This window comes from Spermophilus citellus (genome assembly GCF_964194105.1).
Source record: "Spermophilus citellus genome assembly, chromosome: 2".
NCBI lineage: Eukaryota > Metazoa > Chordata > Mammalia > Rodentia > Sciuridae > Spermophilus > Spermophilus citellus.
The window spans coordinates 935998-955662 of NC_138183.1; the positions used below are offsets into that span (position 1 = coordinate 935998).

General features: G+C 63.2%; 1 protein-coding gene across 2 annotated transcripts; it reads left to right on the forward strand.

Annotated features, from left to right (window-relative positions):
* The first annotated feature begins 621 nt into the window (after positions 1–621).
* ABCA2 (ATP binding cassette subfamily A member 2) lies at positions 622–19378 on the forward strand. 2 transcript variants are annotated; one of them, XM_081279656.1, is made up of 48 exons: positions 737–817; positions 4179–4272; positions 5274–5385; positions 5463–5626; positions 5844–5971; positions 6146–6256; positions 6540–6758; positions 7108–7475; positions 7692–7851; positions 8400–8528; positions 8648–8815; positions 8902–8998; positions 9215–9388; positions 9470–9572; positions 9641–9755; positions 9856–10046; positions 10175–10325; positions 10405–10609; positions 10782–10946; positions 11029–11209; positions 11288–11500; positions 11588–11784; positions 11875–12057; positions 12280–12464; positions 12573–12693; positions 12959–13195; positions 13268–13474; positions 13708–13810; positions 13889–14208; positions 14281–14494; positions 14577–14682; positions 14771–14882; positions 14953–15013; positions 15089–15263; positions 15371–15486; positions 15559–15706; positions 15781–15904; positions 16026–16158; positions 16306–16423; positions 16550–16728; positions 16797–16938; positions 17025–17159; positions 17269–17372; positions 17438–17530; positions 17604–17706; positions 17780–17917; positions 17998–18204; positions 18711–19378. In XM_081279656.1, exons 1-48 carry the CDS (start codon positions 752–754, stop codon positions 18744–18746), a joined length of 7311 nt encoding a protein of 2436 aa, XP_081135782.1. In that variant the 5' UTR covers positions 737–751; the 3' UTR covers positions 18747–19378. The 2 variants fall into 2 exon arrangements, with proteins under 2 accessions (XP_081135783.1, XP_081135782.1); XM_081279657.1 differs by having other exon boundaries at positions 622–817; positions 12959–13474.
* The last annotated feature ends 287 nt before the right edge of the window (positions 19379–19665 follow it).

Here is a 19665-nt window from a genome sequence, read left to right on the forward strand (position 1 = left end):
CAGGGGCCTCCGTTAAAGGGCACCAGTCAAGATGTGCTGGTCGGGTTGGACCGGGGCTTTTGCAGCCTGGAAGGCAGTGCCTGACCTGCATAGGTGAGGTCTCTGCCTCCATCCTAGGTGAACCCGCACTTGTCCTAGGTTAGAGCAGCTGACCTCCCTGCTCCTACCGTGCTCCTCGGGGCCTATCGGGCTCTCGCGTCCAAGGGAGATCTCTGCCTGGCATGGCGGAGTTGAGCGTGACCTGGTGGGAACCAAGGCCTCCAACTTTCCTTCAGGGTGCCTGGATGATAGCGACCACCTTGGGGCACCTCTGCAGGCGACCCCCAGGCCTGGAGCCCCTGGAAGAAGCTACGGTGCACAAAGATTCTTAGATCTGGAAAGGGGTGATCCAGGGGTCTCGGTTCAGACGCGTGCTCTGAGGGGCCACCTGCTACGGCACGCTCGGGGTGGGAGGACGATGGAGGCCTCGCTCGCCGCGCAGGTGCAGGCGAGCCCCGACCCTGCGAGCGCCCCCTGATGGACGCAGCGTGCGGCGCGGCTCCTTTAAGCGGGGGCGGCGGTCGCGGGCGGGGCGCCGCGCAGAGTCGCTGTCGCCGCGGCCGCCGGGGTGGAGCTAGCGCGGAGCCGGTCCCGGACGCCCGAGCGCCCCGCCCCCGCGCGGGCGATGCCGAGCGGCGCGGCGGGCAGAGGGGCCCGGCGGGGCGCACAGAGGAGCGGGCCGCGGCGGTGAGCGGCGGAGCGCGGCCGCGCCATGGGCTTCCTGCACCAGCTGCAGCTGCTGCTCTGGAAGAACGTGACGCTGAAGCGCCGGAGCCCGGTGAGCCCCCGCGCCCGCCCGCCAGCCGGAGGCCGCGCGCCCGGGTCCACGGCGCGCTCCCCGCGCGTACGCGAGGCGCGGGCGCGAGCCGAGCCCCCTTCCTGCAGCCCGGCTCTGCTGGTCTCCGGCCTCGGGGAGGGTCTCGGCGGTGCCAGCGCGCCGCCCGCGCCCGCTGACACTCGCGGCGCTCGGCTGAGTCACGGGCGGACGCCCTCCGCAGCGCTCGCGGGCCGGCTGCGCGGGGGGTGGGGGCTGGGGGTGGGGGCTGGTGGCCCCCAGGACTCAGGCTCCCGGGAGGTCCTGGTTCCCAGGATCTAGCGCTGGCCAGGGGCACTCCATCCAGCACAGAGGCTCCGTGGGCCCGGGCCCACCCCCGGTAGCCCGGCAGAGACCTGTCCCTTCCCTCCCTTCACCCGCCCTCTGCCCTTGGGCAGACGCCTGAGGCCCAAGTTGGTTCCAGGCAGCGGCCACCTCCTCCTCCTCTTCCTCTCCTCCGCACCTCTCCTGGCACATCTACAACCCTGGCTTCTGCCTTCTCACCACGGAGAACGACCTTGTGCCAGCCTAGGCCAGCATCCCAGCACCCTTTTGTCCTTTGGGACAAGTTCTCCCTAAGGCTGATCCACACTCTGAATCCTCCAGCCCCAGGGCTCTCTGGGATGGGTCTCTCTAAGTGGAGCTGTGACCACCAGGTTCTTCAGCACTTCCCAGGGCCCTGTTAGGGCAGGATTCCTAGGTGGGGAGCAGGGCTGGGGCATGGATGTCCTGCTGGCCCTCTGCTGCTTGTCCCTGCTCTGGCCCTGGGGAGGACAGGTGCAGCACAGGAGCCGGAGAGACCTGAGCCAGCTTGGGTTTCTGAAGTCCTTGGGATTTTCCAGCACAGGCCACAGAGTGGTGGGGGTTCTAAGGAGGAGGTGGCAACCTTTGGCCCACCCTGGGCACCAGGAACCCTTGGGTAGCACCAGCTCCTGCCTACATTCCTCCTTGAGAGGGGCTTCAAAGTACACAATGGGAAACTGGCGGACAGACTGTACACAGGGTGGGGTAGTCGTGGTCATTACAGCGTATAGGATTCCTCTGGGCACCTGGCCCTGGCTGGGAGCCAGGGTTGGGTCCACATCCTGCCTACAGTGCCTAGGGCTGGTGGCATGGGGTCTGGAGGATTAGGAGGATTAGGCCACAGATCTAGCTATTGGGTTCCTGTGGACAGCAGGGTCCGGCTGGGGGAAGAAGGGGCAGGCTGTAGGTTCATATTAGTATTAGCCCCAGGGCATTTGTCAGGAAGGCCCCCCCCAGGGCTTGAGAGCAGACAATGAGATGTGGGTCTGGCATCCACTGGGGACCCCAAGGCTCAGGGAAGGGAGCAGTAGCTTATGGGACTACCTGAGAAGCAGGTGGGAAGTGCCCAGGAGAGGTCCCAGCCTGCTAGGTTGGGCTGTCTCCCCAGACCTTTCCAGGTCCCCCACCCTACAGCACCCCCAGAGGCCCCTGGGTCACAGTGGGGAACCCCAGTGTGTGGCTGTGGCCAATGAGGATCTCTTTCTCCAGGAGAGCTGAGTCGTTGCTGGGCTTGCATGTGGGGCTGGGGCTGGCTGGACACCAGGCACTACTCGCCCTTTGGATCCCCAGTTTCCCAGAAAGGGTCTTGGGCATTGGAGCTGGACTTCTGGGGCTGGGTTTGGACAGGTGGAGGCTTGGTCTTGTCTGCTGTGTGCCATGCTGGGAACAGGGGTACGCATGTGCAAACCTCAGAGTTGAGGGCAGGAATCCAGGACCTCTGCCCTGCATGCCTCCTCCTCCCAGGGACTGTGCCTCAAGTCACCTGCCTGGGATTGAGGCCTGTCCCCTCCTAGTTAGGAGATGTGAGTCCACTTGGGGCCCGAGGCTGCCCATAATGGAGGAAGGAAATCATTATCACCAGGTAGCTGGGCAAAAGGCCACAGCATCACCCTTGAGTCCCCCTGTCTTTGCCCTTGTCACAACAGTCATGAGACTTTGGGTGGGGGGTGGGCATCTGGACCCTGAGACAATGTTTACACACACTTGGGGGAGAGAGGTTGGCCACCTTCAGGAGCCCAGGTGGGGCACCCAGGTGGTGCTGGACCTGTGCCTCCTGTCCGCCAGCTAGGACTCTCCTCCTGGCAGTTCATGCAGGACCGTTGCTATAGCAATGGGGGAGGCAGCTGTGGCCTGTTGCTGCAGTTACAGTGGCAGAGGTGCCCAGTGGCCGGCAGGTGTGGGTGGGGCTGGCACCTGGCTGTGACCCCTGCTTCCAGCCACCTTTGCTCTGGGGTGCCCACAGTGCCTCCTTGGACTGTCCTGGACTCCATCTGGCTCAGGGAAGGGGTGGAGGCTGGCACAGGCTGGGGCGAGTGTGGGGTGTGGACACAGCATGGTGTTCTGGATCACAGAGCACTATTGTCCAAGCACAGTGGACACTGCCGGGGACGGGGGCCCAGCCTAGCCACACACAACACTGCTGGAGGCCTGGTCTTTTTTGGTGTGGGGGTGAGGACAAAGGAAATTGATGCCTCTGAGAAGATCCAGGGGGGCAGGCCCAGGGCCCTCTGTCTTGTGGCTCTCAGGGCTGGTCTACAGGGCTCCCCAAGAACACTGGCTCTCTTGCACCCTCCCTGAGCTGGAAACCTGACAAGGAAACCTGGGCCCTGGGGTTCTCAGGCATGTTTCCCTGACCCAGAGCAGGTCCCACGAGGCTCCCCTTGCAGCCTGGCTTCAGGTAGCAGGAGCTGTCAGTGAGGCCACGGTGGAAGCAGTGCCTTGGCCTCAGGGCTGGGGCTGTCAGATCCTGGCCAGGTCTCCCCAGAGGCTCAGGGCCCTGGGCTTAGGTGGGCTTCCCTTACCCCAGGCCTCACTTCCCCAGGCTTTTGTGGGAGGGGGGGTACAAGTGTGCTGCTGCAGTGGGAGGGGGTGGCCCTGGGAATGTGTGGGAGCTGCAGGCAGGAAAAGACTTTGTGTGCTACAGTGGCCTCCAAGATCCTGCCCAGGTGGCCCCGCAAGTGAGGAGGGGGATGCGTATGGGTCAGAGTGATCACTAGTTGGCTGACCTGGCCCTGCTGGCCCAAGGCTCCTCAGAGGGCCAGTGTTCCCCAACGTGGCAAGTAGAACTCAGAACAAGGACAGGAGACCTGATTTGGGGCACCAGATAATGCTTACCTCCTGGTGCCTGGAAGGGGCTGCAGCCTCGGCTGGACCTGAAAAACCTGTGCAGACCCGCAGTCCTGGCTGGGCTGGGTTGGCCTGTAGGGAGCTCAGGGACAGGTAGAGCCGACACAGGTCCCTTGTGTCCAGCCTGGGCAGGTGGTGGAGGGGAGGCCAGGCTTATGTGGTCCACCCTTTTCAGTGGGTCCTGGCCTTCGAGATCTTCATCCCACTCGTCCTCTTCTTCATCCTGCTGGGGCTGCGGCAGAAGAAGCCCACCATCTCAGTGAAGGAAGGTAAGGCAGCGGCTGGTCTGGGACACAGCGGGTGCACAGGGAGGGTCAGGTGCCCTCACTGCTTCGATTGAGCATGTGTGCTCAAATGCATGGTCTGGCCACATCCCCTAGCTGTGCTGTGGAGGTGTGGCTGGCTGTGGCCACCGGTGGACAGCCCTGTGGCTGGCAGGCCAGGCACTCACTGTCTCCTCTGTTCTGTTTCGACCCACCTTGCCCTGCCCCTGCATGGTCTCTTGTCCTCTTCCACCGGCCGTGTGCAGTCTGTAAGTGACGGCTCAGGCGGCAGCCATGGAGGACCCTGTGGGCCTCCTGGTGCAGCTTGAGCACCCTTCCCGCTTGTATTAACAGCACCCCCTGCCCCTGGCCCAGGACTCCTGCAGAGTTCCTTCCCTGGTCAGGAAGAGCAGGCTTACAAGGCAGTGGTGGGAAGTGATGGGGTGGTAGTGGGTATTGAAAGGCCAGGCCACTGGGCCACCACTGATGTCCTGGTCAGGCTGCTGGGCGTTTCCTCATCAGGGTATCTATGGGGTCACCTAGCCATGCCTTCTAGGGGTGGGATGCCTGGGCTAACCTGGGCTGAGTCTGGGCTAGCCTGAGCTGGGGCTGGGTCAGCCTGGATGCTCTCCCTTCAAACTCCTGCAGGCATTGGCACTCATTCTGCTAACGACCTGGCCTAGGAGGTCAGAGGTCACTGCCCAGTGGGGCCTCAGTGCTCCCCTGGTCCCTGTGGGCAATGCCACACCTGAGTTTTAGGGGGTGTGCCAGGGCATTGTGGCTGCATGGGCAGAGGAGAGAGAGACTCTGAGAGTTATAGGGGAAGGGATGGCAGGTGCCCCTTTGACCTCTGACCTGCTAGAGTCCTTTGCAGCAGAACTCTTGGCCTTAGTACAGCCAGAGGCCAGGTGTTCTGTCCTGCCACCTAACCTTTTTCTCCCTGATATCCTCTGAACTTCCCTTCTTGGCCTGTCTCCCTTCCTGACCCCTCTCCCTGTCCCCTCCAGCCTTCTACACAGCGTCTCCCCTGACTTCTGCCGGCATCCTGCCTGTTATGCAGTCGCTGTGCCCAGATGGCCAGCGGGATGAGTTTGGCTTCCTACAGTATGCCAACTCCACGTGAGTGACCCCCACCCCTGGGGAGCTGGCCACTCCCCCCACCCCATCCCAGAGGGTGACGTCCCATGGTGGTGCAGGGTCACGCAGCTGCTGGAGCGTCTCAACCGCGTGGTGGAGGAAGGCAACCTGTTCGACCCAGCACGGCCCAGTCTGGGCTCGGAGCTCGAGGCCCTGCGCCATGATCTGGAGGCCCTAAGCTCAGGTCCAGGCAGCTGGGAGAGCCACTTGGATAGACCTACAGGTGCGCCCTTGGGAGTGGCTGGGGGAGGGCCTCAAACCCTGCTTTGTTACTCCGGGCAGTAGCCTAGCTCTGCCCCTGGGTCCCTGCATCTGCACGGTGCTGCTACACATGCATGTGCTCTGGGGGGCCTCGCCAAACTGCCTGCTGTGGTTGCTGAGTCTTGGTGCTCTGCCCAGGGTAGTGCTAACCTTTCAGCTACATCTTCCTGCCTGTCCAGTGTCCTCCTTCTCTCTGGACTCGGTGGCCAGGGACCCACGGGAACTCTGGCGTTTCCTGATGCAGAACCTCTCGCTGCCCAACAGCACGGCCCAGGCCCTCCTGGCTGCCCGTGTGGACCCGCCTAAGGTGAGATGGGGCACACATCAGCAGTGGGCACAGCACTGGCCTAGAGCCACCACCACCTAGCCCATGCCCCCCTCCCCAGCCTGAGTTCCCCACTATGTGGGGAAGGGGGTGCAAGGGCAGCCGAGCCATCCTCAGGGCTCAACCCCCAACTGAGGCCCCTCCCTCCACCCTCAGGTCTATCACCTGCTTTCTGGCCCTTTGTCTGCCCTGCACGGGGAGTCAGGCTTCCCTAGGGATCAGGTGCCTTGGAGCAGCCCGGGAAGCAATCCCCTACTGCGGATGGAGGTGAGGGGCCTGTCCCTGGGATGGGAGGTGTCAGCCTGCCCAGTGGGTGAGGAAAGAGCCCTCCTTGGTCATTTGCAGTACTTTCTGGGAGTTTGTGGCTGGCATGGGGATGGGGAGGAGGCAAATGGTGACATGTGTTTCCCCTACACCATGGTACCTAGAAGCCCTGGAGCTGCTATAGTGGTTGGGGCTGGGTGAGGCCGAGGCCATCTTGCTTGGTCTGCTCTTGGTTGGGGTAGAGTCCCTTTGTGGCCCCAGCTGTCCTCTGTACCTCTCCCTTCAGGAGCTGCTGCTGGCCCCTGCCTTCCTGGAGCAACTCACATGTTCCCCAGGCTCTGGGGAGCTGGGCCAGATCCTCACCATGCCTGAGGGTCAGCAGACAGCTCTTCAGGGCTACCGGGACACTATCTGCAGTGGGAAGGCTGCAGCTCGTGCCCAGCGCTTTAGTTGGTTGGCTGCTGAGCTCCGGAACCAGCTGGACCTGGCCAAGATCTCCCAGCAGGTGAGGCCCTGCCTCCCAGCTGACCAGGCTAGAGGTGGTGCTGGGTCCTTGAAGTCCTGGGGAAGTTTCTGTTGTCAAGCAGTGATGGGATGGTGCTATGGCTGGGCATCTAGTGTTCCCCCAACCGTGATTCATGCACCCTATGCCTCTCCCACCCCAGCCTCTATCTCTGGCCTGTGGTCAGCCTTCCTGCACCCCAGGCTGCAGGCCTTCCTTCCCCAGCTGTGTCCTTTGCTGGTGTGGCCTCCCTGTTCCATCTTGACTTCACCCACCCACTGGTAGCCACCCCCACCTAGCCCATGCCCCCCTCCCCAGCCTGAGTTGCACTATGTGCCCCATCTTCCCCCAGCTGGGCCTGGATGCCCCCAACAGCTCCGACTCCCAGCAGCAGGCACCATCCCCTCGGAGGCTGCAGGCACTTTTAGGGGACCTGCTGGATGCCCAGAAGGTTCTGCAGGACGTGGATGTCCTGTCAGCCCTGGCTCTGCTGCTGCCCCAGGGTGCCTGCGCCGGCCGGGCCCCAGTGCCTTCAGCTGGTGGCCCGAGTGGTGCAGCCAATGGCACTGGGGTGGGTGCAGGTGCAGGCTCCAACAACACAGCAGAGGAAGGCCCCCCAGCAGCGGCAGCCCCGGCCTCCACAGACACACTGCAGGGCCAGTGCTCCGCCTTTGTGCAGCTCTGGGCAGGTCTGCAGCCCATCCTGTGTGGGAACAACCGGTAGGTCAGTGGAGGATCAGTGAGGACATGTGGGACAGTGCTCCTCATGACCTGGTCCTGACACATGGCCCTCCCTTTTGACATCTCTTGGTGCCCTGCCTCACGTCTAAGCCCTGACCAGATGTCCACCCTGACTCCCTGCCCCACTCCTAAGCCCCCTGTCCAGACCACAATACCTCACCCACCCCTTATGCCCTGTCCCCCGGCCTGTGCCAGCACTATTGAGCCAGAGGCGCTGCGGAGGGGCAACATGAGCTCCCTGGGCTTCACAAGCAAGGAGCAGCGGAACTTGGGACTTCTTGTGCACCTCATGACCAGCAACCCCAAAATCCTATATGCACCCGCAGGCTCCGAGGCTGACCGTGTCATCCTCAAGGTGCGCAGGTCTGGCGTGCTGGTGCGTGAGCTGTGATTTCACACGGGCAGGAGCCCAAGGCTGGGTGGCGGGCTCTGCAGGCCTGGGACTTCTGCAGAGGTGGGTCAGTAGGACGGGGATGGTAGGGCTGCATTTCCTGCAGCTCCATGCAGGACACGGTGCACAGGCCCTGGAGCACTGATGTGGAGTTCAGGGATTCAAGGTACAGAGGCATTTGGGTGCTTGGATGCCCTGGCGGGGCTGGTCTGCCTTGTGTCCCCTGTTGATTGGGCATGACTAGAGCAGGGCAGTTCTGGTGGGTGCGAGGTACCTCTGAGGATTCCCAGAGCAGCATCCTGTGAGTGGTGTGTTTGGAGCAAGATCCTGTCTGGAATAGTGGAGGCCAGGGCTGAAAATTGACCTGACAGGGTCCTGGGCACAGAGGGCTTCTAGGACAGAAGGGCAGGAGCTTCCAGGAGGGAGTGCTGCCAGAGCAGTCTTGGGCATCAGGGAAGGCCAGTCTCTTGGGGAGGTGGAGGAGCAGAGAGGATCCCCCTCACTGTCTGCAGGCCAACGAGACTTTCGCCTTTGTGGGCAACGTGACTCACTACGCCCAGGTCTGGCTCAACATCTCTGCGGAGATCCGCAGCTTCTTGGAGCAGGGTGGTCTGCAGCAGCATCTGCACTGGCTGCGGCAGGTGCTGTGTGTGCCCAGTGGGGACAGGGAGGTGACCTGGCACGTTGTGGGGTGGGGGAGACCCTTTCTCCCTGGGATGGTAGGCTGCGGCCACCCTCTGAGCTGGCCTTCCACTCCCAGTATGTGGAAGAGCTGCGGCAGCGCCCCGAAGCACTGAACCTGTCGTTGGAGGATCTGCCACCGGCCCTGCGCCAGGACAACTTCTCGCTGCCAAACGGCACAGCCCTCCTGCAGCAGCTGGACACGATTGACAATGCGGCCTGCGGCTGGATCCAGTTCATGTCCAAGGTGGGGTGGAGTCCGGCCGCTCGGCCCCCTCTATCCCCCCCACCCCGTTCTATGCCCAGGGCGGGCTCTAACGATACCTCCCCCAGGTGAGCGTGGACATCTTCAAGGGCTTTCCGGACGAGGAGAGCATAGTCAACTACACGCTCAACCAGGCCTACCAGGACAACGTCACCGTGTTTGCCAGTGAGCTGCCACCTGGCTGGGGAGGCCTAGCCCTGTTCCTCCTGCCGGCTCCTCCTCCTGCCTGACCCAGTGCCCCCTCCCGCTGCTCTGCCGCCTTGGCCCTGTCCTTTGCCGCCCAGTCCAGCCTTACTAAGGCTCCGCCCCCGCCGCCCCCTTCCTCCAGCCCCGCCCACCTCCCTGACCCCACCCCTCGAGCCCACCTGCCGCTGTCCCCAGGTGTGATCTTCCAGACGCGCCAGGATGGCTCTCTGCCGCCGCATGTGCACTATAAGATCCGCCAGAACTCCAGCTTCACCGAGAAGACCAACGAGATCCGCCGCGCCTACTGGCGGCCCGGGCCCAACACCGGCGGCCGCTTCTACTTCCTCTACGGCTTCGTCTGGATCCAGGGTGAGGGGCCGAGCGGCCGGGTGGGGCACACATGGGTCCACGCGGGACTCAGAGACCCCTGACGGCTGCCCCCACCCGCAGACATGATGGAGCGCGCCATCATCAACACCTTCGTGGGGCACGATGTGGTGGAGCCCGGCAACTACGTTCAGATGTTCCCCTACCCCTGCTACACGCGCGACGAGTGAGTGGGAGTGGGCGGCGGGTGGGCCCTCAAGCCAGAGCCGCGCTCACGCCTGTGCCCTCCTCCAGCTTCCTGTTTGTCATTGAGCATATGATGCCTCTCTGCATGGTGATCTCCTGGGTGTACTCCGTGGCCATGACCATCCAGCACATAGTGGCTGAGAAGGAGCACCGTCTCAAGGAGGTGAGGGCCTGGGCACCTTCGGGCAGCCCCCTCGGGGGCTGGGCTGGACAGGATGGTCCCTTTCTGTGCACTACCCTTGCCTGCTGCCCGCCAACCACAGGTGATGAAGACCATGGGCCTCAACAACGCGGTGCACTGGGTGGCCTGGTTCATCACTGGCTTCCTGCAGCTGTCCATCTCTGTGACGGCCCTCACTGCCATCCTCAAGTACGGCCAGGTGCTCATGCACAGCCATGTGCTCATCATCTGGCTCTTCCTGGCCGTGTATGCTGTGGCCACCATCATGTTCTGGTGAGCACTGGCAGGGGGAGGTCACCCAAAGTGTCATACACACCCTCTTGGGGCTGCTCTAGGCCCCACAGGGGTGTGCCGGGGGGCTTTGGGCACAGTGCTGAAGGTCCTGTGGCCACACCCGTCAGCTTCCTGGTGTCGGTGCTGTACTCCAAGGCCAAGCTGGCCTCAGCCTGTGGTGGCATCATCTACTTCCTGAGCTACGTGCCCTACATGTATGTGGCCATCCGCGAGGAGGTGGCCCACGACAAGATCACTGCCTTTGAAAAGTGCATTGCGGTGAGGGCCCTGGGTGGATGGGACAGTTGGGGTGGGGTAGGGTGGACGCAGCCCGCCACTGACACTGCTGTCTTCACAGTCCCTGATGTCCACCACAGCCTTTGGCCTGGGCTCCAAGTACTTTGCCCTGTATGAGGTGGCAGGTGTGGGCATCCAGTGGCACACATTCAGCCAGTCTCCAGTGGAAGGTGATGACTTCAACCTGCTCCTTGCTGTCACCATGCTGATGGTGGATGCAGTTGTGTATGGTGTACTCACCTGGTACATTGAGGCTGTGCACCCAGGTACAGGCCCACCTGAGGGGGGCTGGAGGTGGGGAACCCAGCAGTGGTGGGGCCAGGTCTGTGCTTCCTCTCAAATGCAGCAGGGGCAGCTCCCTGGGTGGGCAAATAGCCCATGCCGTGGATGGTCACCCCAGGTCTTAGGTCAGTCTCCCCATCTCTCCCCAACACCCAGGCATGTATGGGCTGCCCCGGCCCTGGTACTTCCCACTGCAGAAGTCCTACTGGCTGGGCAGTGGGCGGACAGAGGCCTGGGAGTGGAGCTGGCCTTGGACACGTGCCCCTCGCCTCAGCATCATGGAGGAGGACCAGGCCTGTGCCATGGAGAGCCGGCGCTTTGGTGAGGCTGGTACCAGAATGTTGGCTGGGGTGGGTGCCCTTGGGGTAATCCTCCGCCCCACTGACCCCCAGCCCTGGTGCAGAGGAGACTCGTGGAATGGAAGAAGAGCCCACGCACCTGCCCCTGGTTGTGTGTGTGGACAAGCTCACCAAGGTCTACAAGAACGACAAGAAGCTGGCCTTGAACAAGCTGAGCCTCAACCTCTACGAGAACCAGGTCGTCTCCTTCCTGGGCCACAACGGGGCAGGCAAGACCACCACCATGTGAGTAGGGACAGGGGAGCTTAACCAGGGTGGGATCCCTGCCAGGGGTGATGGGTCATGACCCTGTCCACCACCCAGGTCCATCCTGACTGGCTTGTTCCCACCAACCTCTGGCTCGGCCACCATCTATGGGCATGACATCCGCACGGAGATGGACGAAATCCGCAAGAACCTGGGCATGTGTCCCCAGCACAATGTGCTCTTTGACCGCCTCACAGTGGAAGAGCACCTCTGGTTCTACTCACGGCTCAAGAGCATGGCGCAGGAGGAGATCCACAAGGAGATGGACAAGTGGGTGGGCACAGGGAGGGTGGGGCGTGGAACCTGAGGCAGGGCTCTCCAGAGTCCCAGGCCATTGCCTTCCTATCTGGTCCCCAGGATGATCGAGGACCTGGAGCTCTCCAATAAACGGCACTCACTGGTGCAGACACTGTCGGGCGGCATGAAACGCAAGCTCTCTGTGGCCATAGCCTTTGTGGGCGGCTCCCGCGCCATCATCCTGGATGAGCCCACTGCGGGTGTGGACCCTTACGCTCGTCGGGCCATCTGGGACCTCATTCTGAAGTATAAGCCGGGTGAGTGGAAAACCAGGCTGGCATGGGCAGACGTGGGTACCCCTGCCCACTCTGACCCACCCCTGACCCCAGGTCTGGACCTCCCTGCAGGCCGCACCATCCTGCTGTCCACCCACCACATGGATGAGGCTGACCTGCTGGGGGACCGCATCGCCATCATCTCCCACGGGAAGCTCAAGTGCTGTGGTTCTCCCCTCTTCCTCAAGGGCGCCTACGGCGATGGGTACCGCCTCACACTGGTCAAGCGGCCTGCTGAGCCGGGGGCACCCCAAGGTCTGTGTTGAGGCTGTCTGAACTGGACTTGGGTCACCCCTGCCCAGGACCCCCCACCTGGGACCCCATGGTAAAGAGGTGAACCCTCACCATCACTCTGTGAGGCCTGGGATGCCAGGGTCCTGGTCCCCTCCCCATCCCCCATCTTGACCGGGTTCCCACCACGGGTCCCTCCTCCTCAGTCTCCTTGTGTATCCCCTCCCTGCTTCATCTCCCTTCCAGAGCCAGGTCTGGCACCCAGTCCTCCAGGCCGGGCACCCCTGAGCAGCTGTTCGGAGCCCCAGGTGTCCCAGTTCATCCGCAAGCACGTGGCCTCCTGCCTCCTGGTCTCCGACACCAGCACCGAGCTCTCCTACATCCTGCCCAGTGAGGCTGCCAAGAAGGGGGCCTTTGAGCGCCTCTTCCAGGTGTGGGGCAGAGCACAGGGTTCGGATCAGGGGCCAGGCCAGTGGGGGAGGTGGGCGTACCCCTTCCCTGTGTGTCCACCTGCCTGGCCTCACTCTGCCCCTTCACAGCACCTGGAGCACAGTCTGGATGCACTGCACTTGAGCAGCTTTGGGCTGATGGACACCACCTTGGAGGAGGTATTCCTCAAGGTGTCGGAGGAGGACCAGTCACTGGAGAACAGCGAGGCTGGTGAGAGGCCCCGGAGCTGCCGGCAGCCTGCTTCACCCCACAGGGCCTTACCTGGGATATTGGGGAATCCTGGGTGGGAACGAGAGGCCAGGACTACCCAAGGTCAGCTCGTGGCCCCAGAGGGTGGGCATGGTGCCACAGGTCCTGGATAGGTGTATGGGCTAGGAGCTGGGGTCATGGGTGGATGGCAGAGGCTGAGGGGCTGGGCAAGCCTTGGGGGCATCAGCCTTCAGTCTTGTCCTCACTGTCCCCTCCTTTGTGGCAGATGTGAAGGAGTCCAGGAAGGACGTGCTTCCTGGGGCAGAGGGCCTATTGTCCAGGGAGGGTCAGCCTGGCAACCTGGCCCAGTGCTCAGAGCTGGCCCAGTCGCAGGTGTCGCTGCAGTCTGTGTCCTCGGTGGGCTCTGCCCGTGGTGATGAGGGAGCCGGCTATGCTGATGTCTGTGGCGACTACCGCCCGCTCTTGGACAACCTGCAGGACCCAGACAACATCAGCCTGCAAGGTGTGGCCGGGAGGGCCAGGCTGGGTGGGCCCCGGGTGCTGGGCCTGCACACTCAGCCCCCTCTCTGCACAGAGGCAGAAGCGGAGGCCCTCATACGGGTGGGCCAGGGCAGCCGCAAACTGGAAGGCTGGTGGCTGAAGGTGCGGCAGTTCCACGGGCTCCTGGTCAAGCGCTTCCACTGTGCCCGCCGCAACTCCAAAGCTCTCTGCTCGCAGATCCTGCTGCCTGCCCTCTTCGTCTGTGTGGCCATGACTGTGGCCCTCTCTGTCCCTGAGATCGGTATGGCTGCCTGGCTCGCTGCGGGGCAGACTGGTGTGTGGCCCTGGCCTGGGTTTGGCTCCACCCTCTCCCAGGGTCCCTAGGGATGTCCCATCGGGACCCCACTGGGCCCTGGTCGGAGTGCTGCCTCCTGGAGCTCAGACCCAAGCTTAGGCCCTCTGGGTGTTAGGAAGGGAACAGGCCTGGGCTGGCAGGCGGTTGGAACCTGCTCAGGACTCCTGCTCACCTGCCAGGTGACCTGCCCCCGCTGGTCCTGTCGCCCTCCCAGTACCACAACTATACCCAGCCCCGAGGCAACTTCATCCCCTATGCCAACGAGGAGCGCAGGGAGTACCGGTGAGGCCTGCTCCACAGGAGGCAGGGGGTGAGGGGAGACGGTGTCCCCATCCCACTCACACACAGTGGCATCCCCAGGCTGCGACTGTCACCAGATGCCAGCCCCCAACAGCTGGTGGGCACGTTCCGGCTGCCCTCCGGAGTGGGTGCCACCTGCGTGCTCAAGTCTCCTGCCAACGGCTCGCTGGGGCCCACGCTGAACCTGAGCAGCGGGGAGTCCCGCCAGCTGGCCGCGCGGTTCTTCGACAGCATGTGCCTGGAGTCCTTCACACAGGGGCTGCCCCTGTCCAACTTCGTGCCACCCCCACCCTCACCTGCCCCGTCTGACTCCCCCGTGTCCCTGGATGAGGACCCGCTCCAGGCCTGGAACACCTCCCTGCCACCCACTGTAGGACCAGGTACTGGCTCGTGGGGGCTGCTGGGCACACAGGACACCAGGGGTGTGTCTCACTGTGCCACACTGCCCACAGAGACATGGACGTCCGCACCCTCCCTGCCACGCCTGGTGCGGGAGCCGGTCCGCTGCACTTGCTCTGCACAGGGCACTGGCTTCTCCTGCCCCAGCAGCGTGGGCGGGCACCCGCCCCAGATGCGCGTGGTCACAGGAGACATCCTAACAGACATCACAGGCCATAACGTCTCCGAATACCTGCTCTTCACCTCTGACCGCTTCCGGCTGCACCGGTGAGCCAGGTGGGAGTGCTGTCCTGGAGGGCTGTTGGCTGCTGCCTGCCTGGCCTCACTGCCCCTCTACCCACGTGCCCAGGTATGGAGCCATCACCTTTGGCAATGTCCAGAAGTCCATCCCAGCCTCATTTGGTGCCCGGGCCCCGCCCATGGTGCGGAAGATTGCAGTGCGCAGGGTGGCCCAGGTGAGCTCTGGTCTGAGATCTCACAGTGGGCAGCTTCCATCTGAGTGCCCGGGCTCAGGGCCTCTCTGAGCCGCCCGTCCTTCCTCAGGTGCTCTACAACAACAAGGGCTACCACAGCATGCCCACCTACCTTAACAGCCTGAACAATGCCATCCTCCGCGCCAACCTGCCCAAGAGCAAGGGCAGCCCCGCGGCCTACGGTGAGCTGGGTGGTCGGGGCTGGGCGGGCTGGGGCGGAGCAGGGCTTGAAGCTGCTGTCCCTGTGTACAGGCATCACTGTCACCAACCACCCCATGAACAGGACCAGCGCCAGCCTCTCCCTGGATTACCTGTAGGTGGGGCAGGGCCGGGTGGGACAGGTGGGCAGAGCAGCCCTGAGCCAGGGCCTGAGCCCCTCCTCCCCTAGGCTGCAGGGTACAGATGTGGTCATCGCCATCTTCATCATTGTGGCCATGTCGTTCGTGCCGGCCAGCTTTGTGGTCTTCCTCGTGGCTGAGAAGTCCACCAAAGCCAAGCACCTGCAGTTCGTCAGTGGCTGCAACCCCGTCATCTACTGGTTGTCCAACTACGTGTGGGACATGGTGCGCCCTGCTCACTGCTTTCCGACCCTTGTCCCCATCCCTCGCCTGCCCATCCCCCGCCTGCCTATCCCTCACCTGCCCATCCCTCACCTGCCCTGCCTTTTCAGCTCAACTACCTGGTGCCAGCCACCTGCTGCATCCTCATCCTGTTTGTGTTCGACCTGCCGGCCTACACGTCCCCCACCAACTTCCCGGCGGTGCTCTCCCTGTTCCTGCTCTATGGGTAAGGGGCAACGTGCCGGGGTGGAGGCGGGTAGGGCCAGTGCCACCCATGACCCCGCCTGCCTGTCCGCAGGTGGTCCATCACACCCATCATGTACCCGGCCTCCTTCTGGTTCGAGGTCCCCAGCTCAGCCTACGTGTTCCTCATCGTCATCAACCTCTTCATTGGCATCACGGCCACTGTGGCCACCTTCTTGCTGCAGCTTTTTGAGCATGACAAGGTAGGTGGGCGGGCAGCAGCGTGCAGTGGGGCAGGCCTGGGGGCAGCAGCACTGAGGCTTGCCTGGGCCCCTAGGACCTGAAGGTGGTCAACAGTTACCTGAAAAGCTGCTTCCTCATCTTCCCCAACTACAACCTGGGCCACGGGCTCATGGAGATGGCCTACAACGAGTACATCAACGAGTACTACGCCAAGATCGGTGAGGCCTGCCTCGGGGGCATGGGCAGCCGTGCATCCAGCAGGGCCCCAGAGCCCAGGGAGTGCAGGGTGGGGTGGCTGGGGCCCAGGCCCTGCACAGCAGCTGAGTCCACTGCCCACAGGCCAGCTGGACAAGATGAAGTCCCCATTTGAGTGGGACATTGTCACGCGTGGGCTGGTGGCCATGACAGTCGAAGGCTTTGTGGGCTTCCTTCTCACCATCATGTGCCAGTACAACTTCCTGAGACAGCCACAGTGAGTCCTGGGCAGCAGCAGGGCAGGTGGCCTGACCAGCTTGCCTATCCTGCCCTGGCTGAAGCAAGAGGGGGCTGAGTGGACACTGGTGGGGCTGGGTGGCCGGGGAGATGGCCTGGACAGGCACTGCCCACCCTGTCCCCACAGACGCATGCCAGTGTCCACCAAACCTGTAGAGGACGACGTGGATGTGGCCAGTGAGCGGCAGCGAGTGCTTCGTGGGGATGCTGACAATGACATGGTCAAGATTGAGAACCTGACCAAGGTGGGCCCTGGGCAGTGGGAGGGTGATAGCCCTGAGAAGGGCAGACATAGGGTAGGGGAGGCCGTGGCTCAGCAGGGCCATGGAAGCAGGGCGGGGCCAGGCGGACTGGCCTGGTTCCTCTGCCAGGTGTACAAGTCCCGGAAGATTGGCCGCATCCTGGCTGTGGACCGTCTGTGCCTGGGTGTGCGTCCTGGCGAGTGCTTTGGCCTCCTGGGTGTCAACGGAGCCGGCAAGACCAGCACCTTCAAGATGCTGACTGGTGACGAGAGCACCACAGGGGGCGAGGCCTTTGTGAACGGGCACAGGTGCGCCGGGGCGCCTGCGGGGCGGGGGTGCCTGTGCCTCCCAGGTGCTGACGGGCCTGCCTCTCTAGCGTGCTCAAGGAGCTGCTCCAGGTCCAGCAGAGCCTCGGCTACTGCCCGCAGTTCGACGCCCTGTTTGACGAGCTCACAGCCCGTGAGCATCTGCAGTTGTACACGCGGCTGCGCGGCATACCCTGGAAGGATGAGGCGCGGGTGAGGGCCACGGGGCGGGGTTGGCCGGTGGGCGCCGTGGGCGCGGTGGACGCTGATTTGAGCCTGCACGGACATCTGCCTGTCAGGTAGTGAAGTGGGCTCTGGAGAAGCTAGAGCTGACCAAGTACGCGGACAAGCCGGCTGGCACCTACAGCGGCGGCAACAAACGGAAGCTATCCACTGCCATTGCGCTCATCGGGTACCCTGCCTTCATCTTCCTGGTGAGCACCGCCCTGGTCTTCCGGGTGGGGGATAGGTATCCCGCCTTGGTCTTCCCGGTGATGCCAGGTGGGATGCCAATATAGCGGCTAAACCTGACTCCCATCCCAGGATGAGCCCACCACGGGCATGGACCCCAAGGCCCGACGCTTCCTCTGGAACCTCATTCTCGACCTCATCAAGACAGGCCGTTCAGTGGTCTTGACATCTCACAGGTAAGCACCCCGCCCCGCCCCTTCTTGGGCCCCTCCCGTGTGTACATGCGCAGTGTCTCCTGCAGCATGGAGGAGTGCGAGGCCCTGTGCACGCGCCTGGCCATCATGGTGAATGGACGCCTGCGCTGTCTGGGCAGCATCCAGCACCTGAAAAACAGGTGAGTCAAGGCAGATTGCTGGGTGCTTCTGGTGGGCTCCACAGGGTTCCAAGCCATGGCTCTGTCCTACCAGGTTTGGAGATGGCTACATGATTACTGTGCGCACCAAGAGCAGCCAGAATGTGAAGGACGTGGTGCGGTTCTTCAACCGGAACTTCCCGGAGGCTGTGCTCAAGGTAGGCGGGGCCTCGTGGGATTGGGGGGCCCTCTCCCACCCACAGCCCTGACCTCTCTCCAACCCCACTCCAGGAGCGACACCACACCAAGGTGCAGTACCAGCTCAAGTCGGAGCACGTCTCTCTGGCCCAGGTGTTCAGCAAGATGGAGCAGGTGGTGGGCGTGCTGGGCATCGAAGACTACTCGGTCAGCCAGACCACCCTGGACAATGTGAGCAGGCTGGTGGTGGGGGCAGGGCATGCAGTGCTAGCCCAGGCCCACCCCACCCACCTGCCTGCTTCTGCCGGTAGGTGTTTGTGAACTTTGCCAAGAAACAGAGTGACAACTTGGAACAGCAAGAGACTGAGCCACCCTCAGCCCTGCAGTCCCCCCTCGGGCGCCTGCTCAGCCTGCTGAGGCCCCGACCAGCCCCCACTGAGCTTCGTGCACTGGTGACAGATGAGCCAGAGGACCTGGACACAGAGGACGAGGGCCTCATCAGCTTTGAGGAGGAGAGGGTGAGCCAGCATGCCACTGTCCTTACCCCAAGGACCTCAGGACCAGGGCAGCCAGGCTAGCTCTGCAGGGACCCATGCCACTTAGGGGGGTCAGGTTTTGGGATGGAGGGGGGAATATTGGCCATGGGGATGCCTGCTGGCCAGAGGTCAAGGCAGCAGAGAGGGACCTGTACCTTCAGGAGAGTGGACAGGGAAGATGGGACAGGCAGAGGAGAGAGACAGATGCAGAGCCTACAGCATGCTGGTGGCTCCAAGGACTCCAGAACAGAGGTGGGGAGTGGAAGGGATCAGAGCCTATGGACAGGGGAGAGACACGACACAGTGGCCCCTCGAGTGGGCAGAGAGGCTGTGAAGGAGCCCAGGCTTGGAGAGATTGTCAGCTGGAGGTGGAAGCAGAGCGCCTCGGGGAGCCCAGACCCCAGGCCAGAGGCCCAGCGTGAGCACCCTCAGCCCCCAGCAGGGGTGCTGGAGGACACCTCAAGCCCAGCCTGCCTGTTCCCCACCAGGCCCAGCTCTCCTTCAACACGGACACCCTCTGCTGACTGCCAGCAGCCGTGTCAGGGATGCGACTGGGAACAGGAGTCAAGCGGTGGCTGAGGCCCTACCTATGCCCCTCGTGCCCACCGCCAGGCCCTGGAGAGGGAGGTTCAGGACCAAGGGGCTTTCTGCCTCCTCCAGCTACCACCGTCCTGAGGCCTGCCCTGATTGTGCCAAAGGCTGGCCCGGCCCTGGGTTGTGCACACCCTCACCCTGCTTTGCCTTAAACCCCCCGGGGTCTGGCCCGGCCCCTCTCCTCGCCCAGCTCCACCAACCCTTCTCCGCAGCAGCCGGGTCAGGCTGGCTTCTCTTCAGCTGACCCTGATGCCACAGGGCCAGGGGCTGGGACTGTTCATCTATTTATTTTGCTTTGAGAAGGGGCTCCCTTGCCCTGCTGCCCGGCAGGAAGGTGGCCACCCATGGGAAGCTGTGGACATGGCTGAGGCTGCCTTGGCCGCTGGCAGAGTTGCAGTAATGGACAAGCTGGCCCTGCTGGTCAGGCGAGGGGCTAAAGCCCTCCCTGCCCCCTCCAGCTGCCTTTGCTCACCCGCCCAGCTTGGCCCCGCCCGCACCCACCTGGGGGCCGGACCTGTGCAGAGCACACAGATGTTTGTTTTCAATAAATAAGCAAAACTCACAGGAGTGCGTGCCTGGGGGTTGGGGTGCTGGTGGGCCACTGGGCCCGGTTATCCGAGGGCATTTCTGAAACCGATGGACTGTGCTGGGCAAAGCCCTCCGGGGCCAGGTACTGGGCCGAGGTCAGCTGGGTCAGCCTGGAGGAAGGGCCCAGGCCTCAGACGGAGAGGCAGGCAGGCCATCAGTGTTCCCTCCCTGCAGCCACATAGCCAGGGCCTGCACTGGGACAGCCTCTGGGTGGGGTTCATGGAGAGGCCTGTCTGGTGTGTTCACAGAGAGGCTGGCAGC